Source organism: Manihot esculenta, chromosome 13 (assembly GCF_001659605.2).
Source record: "Manihot esculenta cultivar AM560-2 chromosome 13, M.esculenta_v8, whole genome shotgun sequence".
Lineage (NCBI taxonomy): Eukaryota > Viridiplantae > Streptophyta > Magnoliopsida > Malpighiales > Euphorbiaceae > Manihot > Manihot esculenta.
In genome coordinates, this window is record NC_035173.2 from 31,719,997 (window position 1) to 31,739,068 (window position 19,072).

General features: G+C 35.1%; 1 protein-coding gene across 1 annotated transcript; it reads left to right on the forward strand.

Annotated features, from left to right (window-relative positions):
• Window positions 1-11,369: 11,369 nt before the first annotated feature.
• On the forward strand, window positions 11,370-12,071 carry LOC110629395 (60S ribosomal protein L26-1). Its single transcript, XM_021776346.2, has one exon. The coding sequence runs from the start codon at window positions 11,456-11,458 to the stop codon at window positions 11,894-11,896; it is 441 nt and encodes a 146-aa protein (XP_021632038.1). The 5' UTR covers window positions 11,370-11,455; the 3' UTR covers window positions 11,897-12,071.
• The last annotated feature ends 7,001 nt before the right edge of the window (window positions 12,072-19,072 follow it).

A 19,072-nucleotide genomic window follows, 5' to 3' on the forward strand; every position in this document is an offset into this window, starting at 1 on the left:
AAAAATTATATACATTTTAAAATTAAAGTATAATTATAAAAAAAATTTTGTATATAATTAAGCATACAATATAAAAGATGATAATAATTATCAAAGTATAATAATAATAATTAATTAAGATTATATGGATGTTAAAGTTGAAATTCAAGTTAACTAATTGAACAAGCATGAAGATGATTATGAAGATAATTAAATTATATTAGCTTGTTTCAACTGTTGGAAGTTGGAATCAACTTTATTCGTTTGATATTAAACTTTGTGTGTAATCTAATTTTATTATGTTGTTGAATTTATATTTATTTGTGTTATTTTAGTTATAAATTGTGTTACGTAATTTTTTTTATGTACACTCTCTTTTTTTATATTATTTAAATTAATGATGATTAAAAACTGATTAAAGTGTAATTATTAATTCGAGTTCGAGCCTGAACTTGAGCTCAAACCAAACTTTTTAATTTTGAGTTCGGTCTCGAGCTTTTTAACGAGTTTTTTAATCGAGCTTTCCAAGTTCGAACTCGAGTTTTATTAACGAGTTTCTTAATCGAGCTTCTTAATCGAGCTTTTCGAGCTCGACCTCGAATTAGGCTCGTTATTAAATCGAACGAGTTTTTTCACGAGTCGAGCTCGAATCGAGCTCGATTATAATATTTAATTCTCGAGCCGAACTCGAATCAAATATTAGAGCTCGAGCTTCCAAACTTTTTTAATAAACAAGCTTGAGCTTTACAAAGCCCGGCTCGGTTCGGCTCGATTACACCCCTACACGAAAGTGTATATATTAATTTTTTTAAAAAAATTACTATTTAATCTTATAACAATTACTTATTTTAAAAATATATTAAATAGTAGTCTCTATAATTTTAAAAATGTAACTAAGTGATTCATCTTATTAAATTTTTGCATTGTTACCATTAAATTTACATTATTATTATAAGTTTTTTCCTTGTATTTTATTGTACATTTGCTAGCTAAGTGTTTTCAATAGTCTGGTTGTTTCAGAGTTGGAACTATTCCCTATAAATTAGGAAATTACTAGAGAAATTATGTTTGTCGCTTAGAATTTATGAGTGTGAAAAAAGTGGGCTAAATCATTTTTGAAGACTCATTTGTCGAATATGTTCAAAGTGGTTGTAAGACATAGATGCTAAGAATGAAGCAACTTTAAGGTAATAAAGCATTTGAAAATTTTTTACAATGTGACAATTAAAGATGTGAATCAACATAAATTATACAACTTGAAAAATAATTTTGAAGATTTGAATCAAGCTTATGAAGATCTTAGAAAAAAACTATGATGAAGTTATTATTGATTTAATGAGTTAAAGGTTAAAATGGAAGAACGAGATTTTGAAAAATCAAGTTATTATGAAAAATTAAAGTCAACTCAACTTAGAAGAAGAATAGTACTTGCACTTCAAAATTTTTCTCTAGATTATAATCCAAATAAAGATTGAAGTTTGAAAATTAAAGTGAAGCAAAAATTAACAAATTAGGAGAGAGTGTTAAAATAAATTAATTTGCAAATTTGTCTAGATACATTTTCTATATCTATTGAGTGATTAAGATTAAGTGTAATAATAATATTAATGTGTACATAATAAATAAGTGTGTTTTGTTATGTGTGTGGTTATTTACGATAAGAGATGAAAGATCATTTAAAATTAATATATATATATATATATATTCTTAAGTTTTCCATACTCATTATATAAGGTTTCTTCTTCCATCCTTTATGTTTTTATCGTTTTCCTTATTATATTTTCTATTGATAACTGCCGGGTCTCTTCCCCTTCCAAGCTGGGCCAGAGTCCATGATAGCAAAGGTCGGTCTAGAGCTCGGAGCACCTCAAGGGAAGTCTACCCACAGCAGTAGACCGGACCTGAAGATATCAGCCGACCTGGGTTTCCTACGAGCTCAGAACCTGCTGTGTTGAAGCCAGCCCCGTGATGAGACTCAAAGATGGGCAGAAGAAAAGAAATAAAAGGGAGGGGGATCCTCCTGAGAAAAGGAGCTTACCTAACTATTGTAAATCTTATTATCTGGATCTTGGAACATCACCTATCAAAGAGGAATTCTTTAATTATCACATTATAAAAATTTTTCAGATATCTTATTACCGTTGAAGCTACTTCATTCTCTTTGTCCTTGGTATATCATCAAATTCACTTTGCATATGTTCCCCAAATGACCATTTAAAAGATGACTTTTACAACAAAAATTAGATGATGATTTGACCCACTTTTTTAACTTAATATGTATTTTATTAGGTCCCAGTCAAAGTCAAGAAAAGAACAGAAATAGAATAAGAAGTTTCTGATAATTTTTTCCCTTCTCCTCAGTGCTACAGATACAAGTAATAAATAGAAAGGAGAAATAACCACTAAGTCCTATTCTCTTGGCCACAACTCGGCACTAAGAGATATTATTCCATGATTTTCTGCCAACCATTTGACTAGAAAAATAAATAAAACAAATAAATAAAATAAATAATATCAGCACTAATCCAAATACTTTCTATTTTTGATAATGACTCTGCTGGTACATCGTAGTGGCCTATCAGTACCTTCCCCTTCAGAATGAACCTTGTCCTCAAGGTTCAAGTGTGGGAAAACGGGCGGACAAATCAGCTGTAACTTCCCAAGTGGCATCTTCGTTCGGTAAATGCGTCCACTAGACCAAGCTTTCTTCAGTGAAGCGATTACCAAGTCGCACCCATCTCGTATCCAAATGTAATACCCGGCTAGACCCCGATATCGGAATTCCTACGTTCCGGCGGATTTTCTGTTGGAAGTCGGGATTCGAGGATGTCGGAGCTTGCCCTAAGGGTATAAGAAAGGGTTTTAAGATGTTTTTAAAGTGTTTTTTATCATGTTTGTATGTTTTTGAGTTAAGAAACTTGAGTGTTGCACTGGAAAGGCCAAGGGGACAAAAGCCAGGTTCGGCCGCCGAAGGTGAAGTTCGGCCGCCGAAAGTTGCATGGTTTCGCATGCACGTTAGGCCGCCGAAGGAAGAGTCGGTTGGTCACTACAAAAGCACCTTTGCCCGAGACTTGAGTGTCAAACACTCTGTTTTTGGGTCAAAGGTGGGTTCAAGCTCTCCTTAGTGTGATTTTTTTCATGTTTTCCTCAAATCTTGCATGTTTTAACTTGATTTGAGCTTTGTTTTAGAGTTTTGAGCAAAAGGAAGCAAAGTTGAGCACTTGGAGATTTTGATTGAGTTTTCTCCCATCTCCAAGCTTGGATCATCGATCCTCTAGTTCTTCAAGAGGTAAGCATGGATCCTCACCTCCCCTTCTGTTTAAAGCAAGTTTTAAGAAGTTTTGGAGAGTTTTATGGCATGTTTTGGGGTATAAGCATGAGTTTGAGCATATGCTGATCATATGAGTTTTTATGAGTTTTGGTGTTGTTTTTGGGGTTTGAGCTAGTTTTTAGGCCCCTATATGTATGAGATATGTTATATGTTAGTTGAGAAGTGTTGGTATGCATGTTCTGGGTGTTTTCTAGTTTTTGGAGGCTGGAACCCTGAGTTGAGTTGGGATTCTGCCTTTCTGGAGAATCCAGGTTCGGCCGCCGAACCCTTTGTGGAGGCAGTTTCGGCTGCCAAACCTTGCCCCCGAAAGTTAGGCTTTCGGTTTAGAAAGGGACTTTCGGCCTCCGAAAGAGGGAGTTCGGCTGCCGAAAGTGCATGAGTTTCGTCTCTGGACGAGACTTTCGGCCGCCGAAGGTGCCGCCGAACATGCATGAGTTTCGTCTCTGGAGGGGGGTTTCGGCCGCCGAACCAGCCGCCGAAAGTGCCCAGTCTAGCCTTCTTTTGCCCATTTTGCCATGCATGCTTATGATGTTTTAAGGGGGTTTTGGGGAGATATTAAGAGTTATGTTTAAGTAAGTTTGGTCCTCATTTGAGTCCACCTGTGTAGGTGCGGACCCGAGGAACCAAGAAGGCCCACAGAGTTAGAGTTACAGAGACTGCTCAGCAGTTGACAGAGGTGAGTGGAACAGACCTTTATTTTAAAAATTAATAATTGTTTTAGAATGATTCATGCATCATTATGCCATGTTTATGTAGGATGCTTTGCATTACATTAGTATACACGAAGATGATGCATTGCATTATTACTTGTCTATGTGGATTGGACCGAGGCGACCCCAATAGCCCATAAGTCTGTCATTATTGTAAGACCTGTGTGAGCTCCTTTGGGGCCGGGCATTTTCCTTAGATAAGTCCTGTGAGAGCCCTTCTTGGGCCGGGCACCATGAGTAGATTAGTGAAAGTCCTGTGTGAGCTCCTTTGGGAGCCGGGCACTAACAGAGGGAGTTTTGGGGTCATGTCCAATCTGAGCTGTGAAATGTTTGTGCAGTGACGCATTTCATTATAGCATATTTTAAATGTTTTTATGGATTCCGCTCACTAGGCTTTAGTAGCTCATCCCTCTCCCTAACCCCATTTTTCAGGGCCTCAGAGAAGAGAAAGAGAAAGAGAAAGAAAGGGTAAAAGGCATATGTAATAGTATAGAGTAGTGGACATGATTTACAGCACAGAGTTTATGTAATGTATAGAAATGATGTAATAGCAAGTTATGTATTGAGTTATAGAATTGTGCTTGGCCCTAGTGCTTGTTTATCCCTTTGCACATGATCCTTTTATGTTTATGTTATATGATTGAGATAATGTTGTGATGAGAGAGCTAGGCTTGGTGCATGGTAGTATTTCTACCTCTGTAGTTACTGTATGGTACCATAGTAGGTATCACTCTTCGAGTGCATACAGACAGAGCATGCATAGTCCAGGCTTAGTTGATGAGAAAGATTGTAAGTTTTACAGAAAAGAAAAGTTAGAAAAGCAAAGGAAAAAAAAAAAAAAAGAAGAGTAAGTAACAGTTTTAAGCTTAAGTATGATCATGTATGGGATTTATCAGGTACACAGAGTTTACAGTAGGCTTACTACGGGTCCCGGCGGCCTTAAGTCGATCTGGATCCTAGTGCCGGTAATGGTCCGGTAAGCGGACTGTTACAGATTGGTATCAGAGCATAGGGCCTCTAGAGTACGGTGTGCTGAGCAAAGATGCTCAGGGATTAGAGATATCTCACATCGAAAAGAGGTTGTATTAGAGGGCAAGCACAAAGGGAAGATCATGTCCACTAGGATAGGATGTTGAGTCCTGTCTTGATGCTGTGTAATGCCATGAATTTATGCATGTGCATTTAATGATATGCTATGAGATGCGATGCTATAATTGCACAGATGAGAGTTACCCCCGTGTTTCTGGAGCAGGTGGCTCAGAAACAACATGAGGATCCAGAGTTGGTCAAGATTGCCAGAACTGTTCAGTCAGGCAAGAGCGAAGAGTTCAGATTCGACGACCACGGGATTCTCCGCTACGGGAACAGACTATGTGTACCAGATGACATCAGTTTAAAAGGAGACATTATGAGGGAAACTCATAATGCAAGATATAGATCCTAGTGCCGGTAATGGTCCGGTAAGCGGGCTGTTACAGAAAATTGCAGCAGGCTCAAAAACAAAGTACCCATCATCAGTAAGCTGTGGAATATCTGAAGAAATTGGAGCAGCATCGCCTACATATTTTTTTAGTAGTGAGACATGAAAAACTGGGTGAACTCTGGATTCTGCAGGCAACTGTAAGCGATAAGCCAATTTCCCAATCTTTTCTTCGACCAGATACGGTCCATAAAAACGGCAAGCCAACTTCTGAAAGGCACATTTTGAAACAAATTGTTGCCTATAAGGCTGTAACTTAAGATAAACAAAGTCTCCAGGAAAGAACTCCACATCCCTGCGTTTTTTGTCTGCAACCTGTTTCATTTGATGAACAGACCGAGAAAGATGGATTTTCAGATCACGCAGAATTGCATCCCGGGTAGCCAAGTTACGATCAACTTCGTTAACCAAAGAAGAACCAGGTTCATAACGAGGAATCGTTGGTGGATCCCTACCATAAAGAGCTAAAAAGGGTGTCATTCCAATAGAGCTATGGAAGGACGTATTGTACCAAAATTATGCCCATGGTAAATACGAACACCACTTTCGCGGTTGTTGGCTTGCAAAGCAACGAAGATACTGTTCCAAACACCTGTTTGTGACTTCGGATTGGCCATCCGTTTGAGGGTGATAGGAAGAGCTCATATTAAGTTTAGTACCAGAAAGCTTGAAGAACTCCCGCCAAAAATGACTCATGAAAATTGGATCACGGTCACTAACAATTGACCTTGGTAAGCCATGGTATTTAACAACTCCAGTAACAAATAGTGCAGCAACCACTTTAGCAGAATAAGGATGTGCTAAAGGCAGAAAGTGAGCAAAGGATGTGCTAAAGGCAGAAAGTGAGCATACTTACTCAACCTATCAATGACAACAAGAATTAAATCTTTACCCGTTGAAACTGGAAGGCCATCAATAAAATCCATTACTATATCATCCCAAACTTGGTGAGGAATGGGTAGCGGCTGGAGAAGACCAGCAGGAGAAGTAGTTGCCGATTTATTTTTTTGGCAAACAGTACAAGCAGCAACATATTTCTTAATCTGAAGTTGCATAGAGGGCCAATAGAATTGCTGGGCAATTCTTTTAAAAGTGCGAAGGACTCCAGAGTGGCCACCACAGGGTGAGTCATAAAATTCGTGCAAAAGCTGAATAGGCAAATCAGTGTTAGGAGGAATTACCACCCGATTCTTATAAAACAGCAAGTCGTTCTTCCAAAAGTAAGGCTTTCCCGGATTAGCAGATGCAAGCTGGCCAATTTTAATCATATACAGATCTGAAGAGAGAGTAGCTTTAATACGATCCCACAGAGAAGATTGCGGCAAAAACAGAGAATTGAGACTAGGACTGCTAGAGACGCGTGATAACGCATCTGCAACATGATTTTCTTTGCCTGGTTTGTACACAATCTCGTAATCATAACCCAGGAGTTTTGAAACCCAATTCTGCTGCTCTGGGGTAACAATCCGTTGTTTGACCAAATATTTGAGACTTCTTTGGTCTGTTTGAATAATGAATTTGCGGCCCAGGATGTAGGGGCGCCAGGTACGGATTGCCTGTAAAATGGCCAGCATCTCCTTAGCATAAGTTGACCAAGATTGTTTGGAAGAGTCCAGGGCGTGACTCATGAACGCGATGGGTTGATCATTCTGAGATAGGACCGCACCAATACCCGTATTTGAAGCATCAGTAGTAATAATAAAAGGCTCATTAAAATTAGGTACAGCTAGTGTAGGTGTTTCTGTCATTGCATTTTTTAAGGCTATAAAAGCAGCCTCTGCCTCTGCAGACCATAAAAAATGACCCTTTTTTAACAAGGTGGTCAAGGGCTGAGCCAATATTCCATAATTTCGAACAAACTTTCTGTAGTATTCAGTGAGTCCCAGAAACCCTCGCAATTCTGTGACAAAAGATGGAGAAGGCCAGTCAAGAATTGCGTTGATTTTGGATTGATCCACCTGTACACTCGCGCCGGAAACAACATGCCCCAAATACTCTATTTGCCGTTGTCCAAAGGCACATTTGCTGAGCTTGATAAAAAATCTGTGTTGCTGCAATAATTCAAAGGCCAATTGAACATGCTTAAGATGAGACTCCCATGTAGGACTGTATATGAGAACATCATTGAAGAAGACAAGCATAAACTTCCGCAAGTAGGGGCGGAATACAGTATTCATAAGTGCCTGGAAGGTGGAGGGCGCATTGCAAAGCCCAAAGGGCATCACCAAGTACTCGTAATGTCCATTGTGAGTGCGGAATGCCGTTTTATGAATATCAGGAGGGTGTACCCTGACTTGGTGGAATCCTGCAATAAAATCAAGTTTAGTAAAATATGTAGCACCATGGAGCTCATCCAGCATATCTTCGACAGTCGGAATCGGGAATCGATCTCTGACAGTAACTTGATTCAGAGCTCGATAATCTGTGCAGAACCTCCAAGAGCCATCTTTCTTTTTTACTAATAAAACAGGAGATGAGAAAGGACTAGTACTGGGTCGAATCAGTCCCTTTGTCAACATGTCATGGACCTGTTTCTCAATTTCATCCTTTTGAAAGTGGGCATATTGGTAAGGGCGAACATTTACTGGATCAACACCTTTTTGGAGATTAATGTGATGGTCAATATCCCGCTGTGGGGGAAGCTGGCTGGGTTTCTGATATACATCTGAAAATTTAGTTAATAAGTGCAGCATATCAGGATGGAGATCCGTAGGAAGAGTGATAGTAGGTGATTCAAGGCAAAGAGCAAAGACTGCAGAGTTATGACGCAATTCCTTGGAGATGGCTTTCAAGGAGAGCGATTCAATTTGCTGTGTTTGAATCCCCTGCAGGTGGCATTGTTTTCCTTCCCAGAAGAAGTCCATCGTCAATAACTTCCAGTTGCAGGCCACTGTACCCAGCTGTTGTAACCACTGTATTCCCAAAACAACATCGAGACCCATTATAGGAAGAAAAATAAAATGTGGCAGTGAATGGTATACCTTGGAGAGAGAACGGAATATCCTTGAACTTGCCAGTACACCGCAAAGGGCTGCCATTAGCTACTTTGACATTGAACGGTGTTGTAGGTATGGTCGGCAGATTGAGCAATCCGGCGATTCTCTCATTGACAAAGTTATGAGTTGATCCACTGTCAATGAGAACAATTAATTCGACCGAATTAATTTGGATCACAACCCTCATAGTATTTGCTGAAGACCACCCTGTTAAGGCATGTAAGGAAATCTCCACTTCTGTATCATCTTCGTCCTCCCAATTCACAACCGCCATCCAAAAGTAGTAACTGAGGTTTGGTGCATCTGTGTCCTGGCGTAAATTTGTCATCACAATTAAAACACAACCCTTGAGCTCTTCGTTTTTGCATCTCATCCCAGGTCAGACGTTTAACTGGAGTTGTCTGTTTAATTTTGGTTGGAGAAAAAGAACTCGATTGGAGAGATGGGCGAATTGCTTTTCTATTACGCAGCAATTGCTCATCCTTCATTCGAGCCAAACTTATGGTGTCTTTCAAAGTCTTGGGTTTAAACATCTGAATCCCCTCTGCAATCTCAGTTTTTAGACCTCCCAACCAATGCCTTTTGAGTCCATCCCTTCACTCGATTTCCCAGGCGTTCAAACTCCCTCTGATAATCACGCAGATCACCTATTTGACGGATTTTGGAAAGTGATTCATCAAAATCCTCACTGTCTATAGGCCCAAAACGCGCCCACAATTCTTCAGAGAAGACTTCCCACGAAACAACCTTTCCTGCCTCTGTATGTGTTCGTCGGAGCCACTGCCACCACTCGTTTGCTTCACCACGGAGGTGGTAAGAGGCTAAAGAAACTTTTTCGGTCTCTGGAGTTCCCTAGTATTCGAAGAACTGATCTACTCTGGTAAACCACTCAGTCGAATCGTCCCCTGTGTACTTGGGGAATTCCAATTTTGCGAGCTTAGCCCAAAATAGTGGTCTCCCTCCATCTTTAGAGACTTCAGGAGTAGCACGTATTTGACTAACTCGATCATTCGCGGCACTGGATTCTTCCTTATTAGATAAGGAGTTTTCTGATAACTTTGAAATTGCTGCTTTAATAAATTGCAAGTCTTCGCCAATCCCTTTCTCCATTCGTGACAGATTGTCTTGGAGTTGGCCAAGCCCCGCTTCAAGGTTTTCGATCCTTTCCTTGTTCGTAGCCATTGAAAGAAGGAAAGAAAGGAAAAAAATAAATACGGCTCTGATACCAATATTAGGTCCCAGTCAAAGCCAAGAAAAGAACAGAAATAGAATAAGAAGTTTCTGATAATTTTTTTTCCCTTCTCCTCAGTGCTGCAGATACAAGTAATAAATAGAAAGGAGAAACAACCACTAAGTCCTATTCTCTTGGCCACAACTCGGCACTAAGAGATATTATTTCATGATTTTCTGCCAACCATTTGACTAGGAAAATAAATAAAACAAATAAATAAAATAAATAATATCAACACTAATCCAAATACTTTCTATTTTTGATAATGACTCTGCTGGTACGTCGTAGTGGCCTATCATATTTTTTGTTATTTATTAATGATTTTAATAATGAAATTTAAGTTTATTTTTTGAAGGAAAAATCAGAAACTTTTAAAGTGATTCAAAAAATTTAAAATACTGATGGAAAAAGAAAGCAACTACAAGATCAAAACTATTAGAACTGATCAAGAAGAAAAATTTACCTCAAATTAGTTTAATAATTTTTATAAATATCAAAACATTCCATATCTATTTACAATTCTAAAATCTCCACAACAAAATAGTGCCATGGAATAGAACAATAATAAATATTATTGTCTTCATCAAGTTTTCTCTCTAATTTTCCTTTTCCTTTACATTTTCCTTCCCAACAAAGGGTGACCATCATTAAATGGAAGCCAACTCTTAAACCTTTGAGATATCATCTTTATGTTGCTAGAGCAAAGGAATCACTTACCCACAAGTTTAACCCATATGTCAATAATGATGTCCTCTCTTCTTTTTAATAGACTTACAAAAAAGACAAATACAACAAAAAATTTATAGATATCTTAATCTAAAAGGGAAGGACAAGACCTACAATTAGACAGAAAAAAATTACTTTCTCTATCTAAGAAATTATAAAAGTTTACTAAAAAGAAAGGATCAAATTAAATTGAAATATTAAAAAATAAAAAAGAGAAACGAAAAAATTCTCTATAAAGATTAGAAAAAAAATATTTTAATAATATTTCGAGCTAATATTTCATAAGATCATTGTTAATAACCATACCATATGTGATGTGGACGATGAGAGTCCTATGAACTTGCTGACATACTACACGTTTCAAAAGATGAAGGCAATGAAAAACCATCAAGGTTTAATTATTGGGATAAGTAAATAATCAAATGCATGTTTTGAATATCACAAAATCAAAATGAATTCTTCAACGCTGAAATGGATGTAAACATTTCTTATATATAAAAAAAAAAATCTACTGCCACCCACCAAAGGATATGGCAACGAAATCTTTAAGCGAATTCAAGATGGAATTAATGTGCTGCAGCAGTAATTTAATAAAAAAAAATACTTTTAATAACAAACATGGAGAATTAACTGTTATTGAAATTGAGTTTGATGAACCATGACATTGGTTAAATCTAAGAATTGCAACTAAAATTAATCTAGTTAAATACACTCTCACTTTAATTAGTTCACATCATCATCAAACTAATAATAATTTTCCTGAAATAATCCAAAAATTGTTCGCAAGAGAAAGTTATCCTCTTTCTGGATAAAGCCCATTGGGTCAAAAAGGTCATATAAGCCTAGAAGGGTCCGCCCAATAAGCCCACGATACCTACTCAAAACCCTAATATATTCTCATCTTATATATTTGCCGCAAACAATCTCTTTCGCTTCCACTTGCCCATTTTCGCAGAGCTCCTCTCCCAAAGCCCTAGCACTCCACCACCATACACAGGCACAATGAAGTACAATCCTAGGGTTTCTTCTTCACGGCGCAAGAACCGGAAGGCCCACTTCACGGCCCCTTCTTCCGTTCGTCGGATTCTCATGAGCGCACCTCTTTCAACTGACCTTCGCCAGAAGTACAACGTACGATCTATGCCTGTCCGCAAGGACGACGAAGTGCAGGTGGTGCGTGGGACATACAAGGGACGCGAGGGAAAGGTCGTCCAGGTCTACCGCCGTAAGTGGGTTATTCACATTGAGCGCATCACCAGGGAGAAGGTGAATGGCTCCACCGTCAACGTTGGAATCAACCCTTCCAAGGTTGTCATCACCAAGCTCCGACTTGACAAGGATCGCAAGTCTCTGCTTGACCGCAAGGCCAAGGGTCGCGCCGCCGCCGACAAGGACAAGGGCACCAAGTTCACAGCTGAGGATATTATGCAGACCGTTGATTAATTTTGAAACCTTTTAAGTGGTGAAGTTTGTCATTTCTAAATATTCAATGATAGGATGCTTGCTGTTCTAAGAGTTTTTTTGATATTACTGTTATTATTGTTAGTGGTATGTTTACTTTATGTGAACCTGGGTTTTTTGGCGATCTTTAATCCTATTTTTCCTCAGCTTCTGATAATATTTTCTGATTTTGCTTGCTATATGCTGCACAGTTAATTTCTTGTCCTTGATCGATCTATCTGTTATGATTTATGGTCTTGTAGAATAGGGGTTGCTATCCAGTTGTGGTTTGAGCTGATGCTAACACTGGTTTCTTTTTTTTAACGATGTTTTAAAACCATATTTGTTTGACCATAAATACAGCCATTAGTTACTTGATTATGGTCTTATAATTGACATAGAGTAATTGGTCTTTTGAATTTTGAATCATTTATGGATTAGTTGGGTATTTGATACAATTGGGTTTATGTTACCTTGTTCGACGTTACCAGTCACCTATGCTAGAATCTGCATTGGTAGTATCTAAGTATGCTTTCGTTTTTATTTTTTTATGGTGGTTATCCATGTCTATGTCGCTTTTGTGATGGTTTTTATTATCACTTCTATTGAAAATTGCAATTGAATGCCTCCTCTAGATCCTTGTGTTTTTTTTGGATCTTCTTCTAGAATGGGCTTGTATGTTTGGTCGAATATGTAGAAGTGTTTAATATTAATGCTTCAACCAATATATTGGTGCGGCAGGCCATTTTGTCTTTGGATTAAAAGAGTGAATGTCATGAGATTTGTGGATGGATTTCAAACTGTATTGGGTAATATTTTTCTTTAACAACTCTGTTGTTTGATTTTGATTGCTGAATATTGTAAACCGCCATATGCCTACTTGCCATCTGATTTTATATGATATGATGTTTTGGTTAATTGTGTGATATGAAAACAAGTGATTTTGGGTGCACCAAAAAACACCTTGCCTTTGAAAGTTATCTTCATGGAAGACATAGAACTCAAAAGTTGAAACACTAGCTTTACCTGGCTGTGCAATTCAAGCCCATGATAGATGTGAAAAATACTTATGGATTGTGATCTTATTTGTCGCCTGACCCTAGCTCTGACTCTAAAAGGCATTTTTTATTTTCTCCTTTTTCGTTTGGAATTCTGAAATAGGCTGGCCGAATCATGTGATAGTCTGGTAGATTGAAATTTTCGCTATTATTTGATACCTGTATATATCAAGGTGACTTTTTCACTTATGCGTGGTATGTTGATGCTTACTTTTCCTTCATGACACGAATATCTGTTGGAACACTCTTTACAAAATAGCGCAGAGAACGTTTAAGCGATTGACGATTTTAGAAGTTCTTTCATTTAATCGCTTTTTTCACGGAATTTTCTTTTCTCATCTAGTACGGCTTTACGAGAGACCAAAATCATTCAATTCCTGCGGAAGAATTTCACATCCAATTCCCGAGTGATAGGTATTCTGATTTTTTCTTGATCGCTGCGTTGGCGCAGTAATTTTCTCAATTCTAAGAGGGTGAATCCGTATACGTCTATAATAATATAATCCATTTATTTATAATAATATAATAAATTTATAAGTTTGAAAAAAAAAGTTTGAACTCTTAATTTTTTATTTTATTACTTATCGAACGCTAAACTAATCTAACCAATTAAATTATTATATTATATTTAATCAAACATTAAAATTATATAAAAAAAATACCCTTTTTCAGTTATATAGGTAAAATATGTTTATAAGTTATTTTTAATTAAATATAAATTTTTATCTATTCGATCAAAACATGTTATGCTCTTATTTATCATCCCAATCGTCAAAATCGTTAAGGAATACAGCTGGACCAGGACCGGATTCTGATAATAAACTGCAGACAATAACCAAAGCTGTACAAATATGGTTCATCTCATTCAAGTGCCCCAAAGTACAAATATGGTTCATCTCATTCAAGTGCCCCAAAGCTGTAGGAATATGGTTTATGTCACAATTATCGTAATTTTTTCAAAAAAATACATCTTTCGAATGCTAAATTGAAATGATTAATTTCATTAATATAAATGCTATCGCATATCATATGATTGAGTCTATTATCTTTATTTTTCGAAATATATGAAAGGGGCGCAATATTTTAATTTTTAAAAATAAAAAGCCAGTTATCACCAAGTATTAAAAAATATTTTATCTTATTTTAACGAAATTTTCTCGTTTTAGAATGAAACTCTTAATGTTAAATTTTGAGCAAGACAACCCAACATGGGTCACACCACCTCTTAGTTTTATAAAGATAAATTTTGATGAGGCAGTGGATTCGAGGAAGAGATGTGGAGCTATTATTGCCATGGCAAGAGACCCTTCAGGTTTTGCACCAGGTTGGAGCTGTAGAAGATTTCTTGGAATTTTTATCCTCTCATTTTAGAGGCCTTACCTTATGGAGAAGTTGCCTTTCTAGCAAGAGTGCAATTTTCATCGTATTATTTTGAAACGTGATTCTTTTTCTGTTATCAAAACCTTACAAGAAGATACCTCTTGCATTTCTATCAAAAGTTGTGTTCAAAATACTTTTCGGCTTTCTTCTCCTCTTATATTCAAGATATTTTTCGGCTTTTTTCTCATTTTCATCGAGTGCTCTTCAATCATGTCAATAAAAAATGCAATTATGGTAGCACATTTTTTAGCTAAATAATGTCTGCTCAATAATTTCTTTTATTATAGTCGTGTGACAGAATATAATCTTATAATTTTTTTCTTACCGTTTATGAATCTTAATAAATATATGGTTGATAAAAAAATATAATAATTTAAAATTTAAAATTTAAAATTACTTATAAATTTAAATTAATTTTTAAGATTTAATCGTATATTTAAGTACTATTAAATTTAGTATATTCATTACTGATATTACTTTAAAAAATTACATGTTTAATTGAATGATAAATTAAGTTATATATCTATATACTATTTTAATCCCAATATAAATATAGAAATACATAAATTATATTATATTTAGTTATAACATAAGAAAAATTAATTCAAAATCTCAAATAAAAATAAAACTATTAAAAAGCTTTCATTAATGTCACGCTAATAATAAAGAATTTTGGTTATTTCATTGATATATTCCCATTTTCTCCTTTTAAATGAAAAATAAATTTAATAAGATCAAAGTCGTGGCCCAAACAAAAACAGTTGGTGGTGGATCCTTTACACACAAGCAAAGCCCATTGCGCCAATAGTCCATCTAACAGCAACGATGAGGGAGACGGAGACGGAGACGGAGACCTACAAAGAAAAGGCTATTCTCTTTCCTTATCAGATGACCTTTTGGTCCAGTCAATATTCCGTGACCCCGCGTTCGCGCACACTTACGTGCACACCGAGTAGAGTTCCAAAAAAGTTATAGCTAAAATATTTCGAAAATAAGTTGAATTAAAACTTTACACTTTTATTTAAGAATTAAATAAGTTTAATTTAAAATTTAAAATTAATTAAATTTTATATTTTTATTAAGAGCTAAACAGATTTTAATTTAATATAATATTATTTTTTATAATAAAATATTATTTTTATAATTTAAAATATTAAAAATTTAATATTTTAATTATTATAAAAATTTTAAAAAATATATAGATATAATAAATAATTTTTAAAATTATAACAATAAATTTTATTATATAAAAATATTTTTATTATTTAAAAATAATATTATATTATTATAAAAAATATTATATTAAATAATAATTTATTTCACCATTGAGTAACAATACACAAATTTAATTGTTCAAAATTTTAAATTGAATTTATTTGGCCTTTAAACAAAAATATAGAAATTTAATTAAACTTATATCCAAATTATATTATTACCATTTTATTATTTTTATTTATTTTACTTTTATACATATTAAAAAATAATTTTTATTATATTTATTTTAAAATTAGTAAATTTTATTAAATGTTAAAATATATTTTAAAAAATTTATTAAAAATAAAATAATATTAAATATAATTATAATAATCAATTTATATATTATTATAATATAAAAATGAACATAATTTAAAAAATAATAAATAAAAATTATAAAATAGAAAAATATCTAATTTTTTAAATTAAATATCAAATGCTAAATAATATATTAGTTTAAAGAAAATGAATAATATATTAACTCCATTTGTTCAAAAAATATTTTTTATATTTTTTAATTTTTAAGATATTTAAAAAATTAATTAAAAATTATTTTTATATTAAAATAATTAAATTACTTTAAGAAAAATAAGTTTTTCTACTTAAAAAAGAAAATTATTTTATGTATTTGAAATTTGTTATTAAGACTTTTATATATACATTTATTAATATATTATATTTTTTAATTAAAATTAAATAATAAAAAATAAATTATTTTATTGAAAATATTTTTAAATATAAATTATTTTTCATAAAAAAATATTAAATAATATATTGTATATTTTTTTTTAATGTTATAAATATACAGTCGTTAATGTTTATTTAATCACTCTTTATACCCATTAGGATTTGTTCAGCGTAGATAATTTATTTTTTATTTTTTAATTTTAATTTTAAAAATAAAATATATTAACAAATTAATATAGAAATATTTTAATGATATTCTTACAAATGTATTAAATAATTTTTTCTTTAATTAGAAAAACATTATTATTGACTAAAATTTTTAAAATATTCAAATATAAAAGAAATATTTTTCAATAAAATAAATTGAGTCTAATACTAAAAAAAATTAATTTTATAATATACCCTAAACTACCAATTTTGTAGCTTACGCCTCGTCCAATCCCTTGTTATAGTTACTATCAACTAACTTCAATTAATTAATTACACAACCTTTAATTAATTTCAACTAACGTCAATTAATTAATGAAACATTAATCCCCATTTAATTCATATCAACCTGCATAAATTAATAATTAATTCCCTCATTTTTGCAAATATATATATGGAAAATAAAATAAAATTGAAATTAAAATTTTAGATCAATTAAACTCATTTATTTTTATTTAAAAATTAAATGAGTCTTTACATAATATAATATTATTTTTAATAATAAATATGATTTTTATATAATAAAATATTATTTTTTATAATTTGAAATATTAAAAAGTTAATTTTTTTATTAATATAAAAATAATATTTTGTATTAAAAATAATATTTTATATTAAAAATATTATATTATATCAAATTTACTAGCCTTTAATAAAAGTATAAGAGTTTAATTAATAAAAATTTTAAATTGAATTTATTTGTATTTATTTTTTTATTATATACATTTAATTGATTAATTCTGTAATACCCGGCTAGACTCCGGTATCGGAATTCCTACCGTCCGGTGGAATCTCGGATGTCGGAAGCTTCTAGTAGGGTAGAAACATGTTTTCATAAAATGTTTTAATGTTTTTCATGGTTTTAAGCGAAAAGAAAATGAGTTTTTACATGAAAACAACGTTGGAGGAAAACCCAGGTTCGACCGCCGAACCTCAAGTTCGGCCGCCGAACCTCAAGTTCGGCCGCCGAACATGCAGGCATTTCGGGTGTGCCTTAGGCCCCCGAAGGCATAAGTGAGGGAAGTCCAGGTTCGGCCGCCGAACCTCAAGTTCGGCCGCCGAACATGGCATGCATACGGAGGCACATTCGGCCCCGAACGTGGCCTAGCCAGCCACTATAAAAGGGTCCCTTAGCCGAAAACGGGCGAGCTTTTCCCCATTTTCGGCCAAGGTGAGCTCTCCGCCGTCCCTCACCGATCTTTGATGTTTTTCCTCTAGATCTTTCAAGATTTTCATTTGTTTTAACTTTGTTTTGAAGATTTGAGCTTTTGAGCAAAGTTTTGGAGCTTTGAGGTTCAAGAACCCAAATCTCTCCCAACTCCAAGTTTGGTCGCCTCTACTCTCGATCTTCAAGAGGTAAGAGTCGATCTCTAGCTTATATTATGTTTTAAGTAAGTTTTATGAAGTTCATGGGGTAGAAAATGCATGAGTAAGCTTATGTTGAGTTTATGGGTTTTTGATGAGTTTATGAACAATGTGGCTTGTAATGTGTGTTTGATGTGTTGTAGTTGGGGTTTAAGGTAGTTTGAGACCCCTAGGAGCTTGTATGCATGTTTTGGTTGAGCTAAATGCATGATGGTTTGAGTTTGGAGGCATTTGTGCATGTTTGAACCAAGTTTCTGCCCTTTGGGAGAAATCAGGTTCGGCAGCCGAAAGGACTTTCGGCCGCTGAACCCTCTTGTGGAGGCAGCCTTCGGCTGCCGAAACTTGCCCCCGAAAGGAGACTTTCGTCTCTGTCTGGGAGTTTCGGCCGCCGAAAGTGCCGCCGAACATGCATGAGTTTCGCCTCTGTCTGGGAGTTTCGACCGCTGAAGGTGCCGCCGAACCTGCCTGACTTTCGGCTTTGGAGGGACTTTCGGCCGCCGAACCTGCCGCCGAAAGTGCCCTGTCCAGCCTTCCTATGCATGTTTTGCATGAATGTTTTGAGGAGTTTTAGAGGGTTTTTGGGGGATGTTTTTAGAGTTATGTTATAGTATGTTGGTCCCTCATTTGAGTCCACCTGTGTAGGTTCGGACCCGAGGAACCGAAGACCTCAGCAGTGAGTCAGCTGCTTCAGTCAGTGTCAGAGCTAGCCAGAGGTGAGTGGAATGACTCTTATGCTTTTAAATAAATAAATCAGTTTTGAGCATGTTCATGCATCACGGATGCCATGTGATATTTTAGGTTGTTTGCATTAGAAATCACGAATATGTTGCATTGCATAATATGTTGCTGATGTGGATGAATGTTGAATGATCCATTAGCCCTCATATGTTATGACATGATGATATGATATGGAAGTCCAGATGTGGCCTGCACTACGCCCCTGGCACTATGTAAGAGAAAGACCGGACGTGGCCTGCACTACGCCCCCGGCACCATGGATTATGTATGTTATGTTATGTTATGTATAAGGGAAAGATCAGGTGTGGCCTGCACTACGCCCCTGGCATGATTGGAATATGTAGAGGGCTAAATGGTGACAAGTTCATCCTTGATATGATTAGTTGTGATGTGATGCATTTCATGATAGCATGTGTTTTAAATGCTTTACGATTCTGCTCACTGGGCTCTAGTAGCTCACCTCTCTCCCAAATTCCCCAGGATTGCAGGT

What these genes read in the sequence shown, in the direction of transcription:
- LOC110629395 (XM_021776346.2), top strand. Translation starts at nt 11,456, where the DNA reads ATGAAGTACAATCCTAGGGTTTCTTCTTCACGGCGCAAGAACCGGAAG.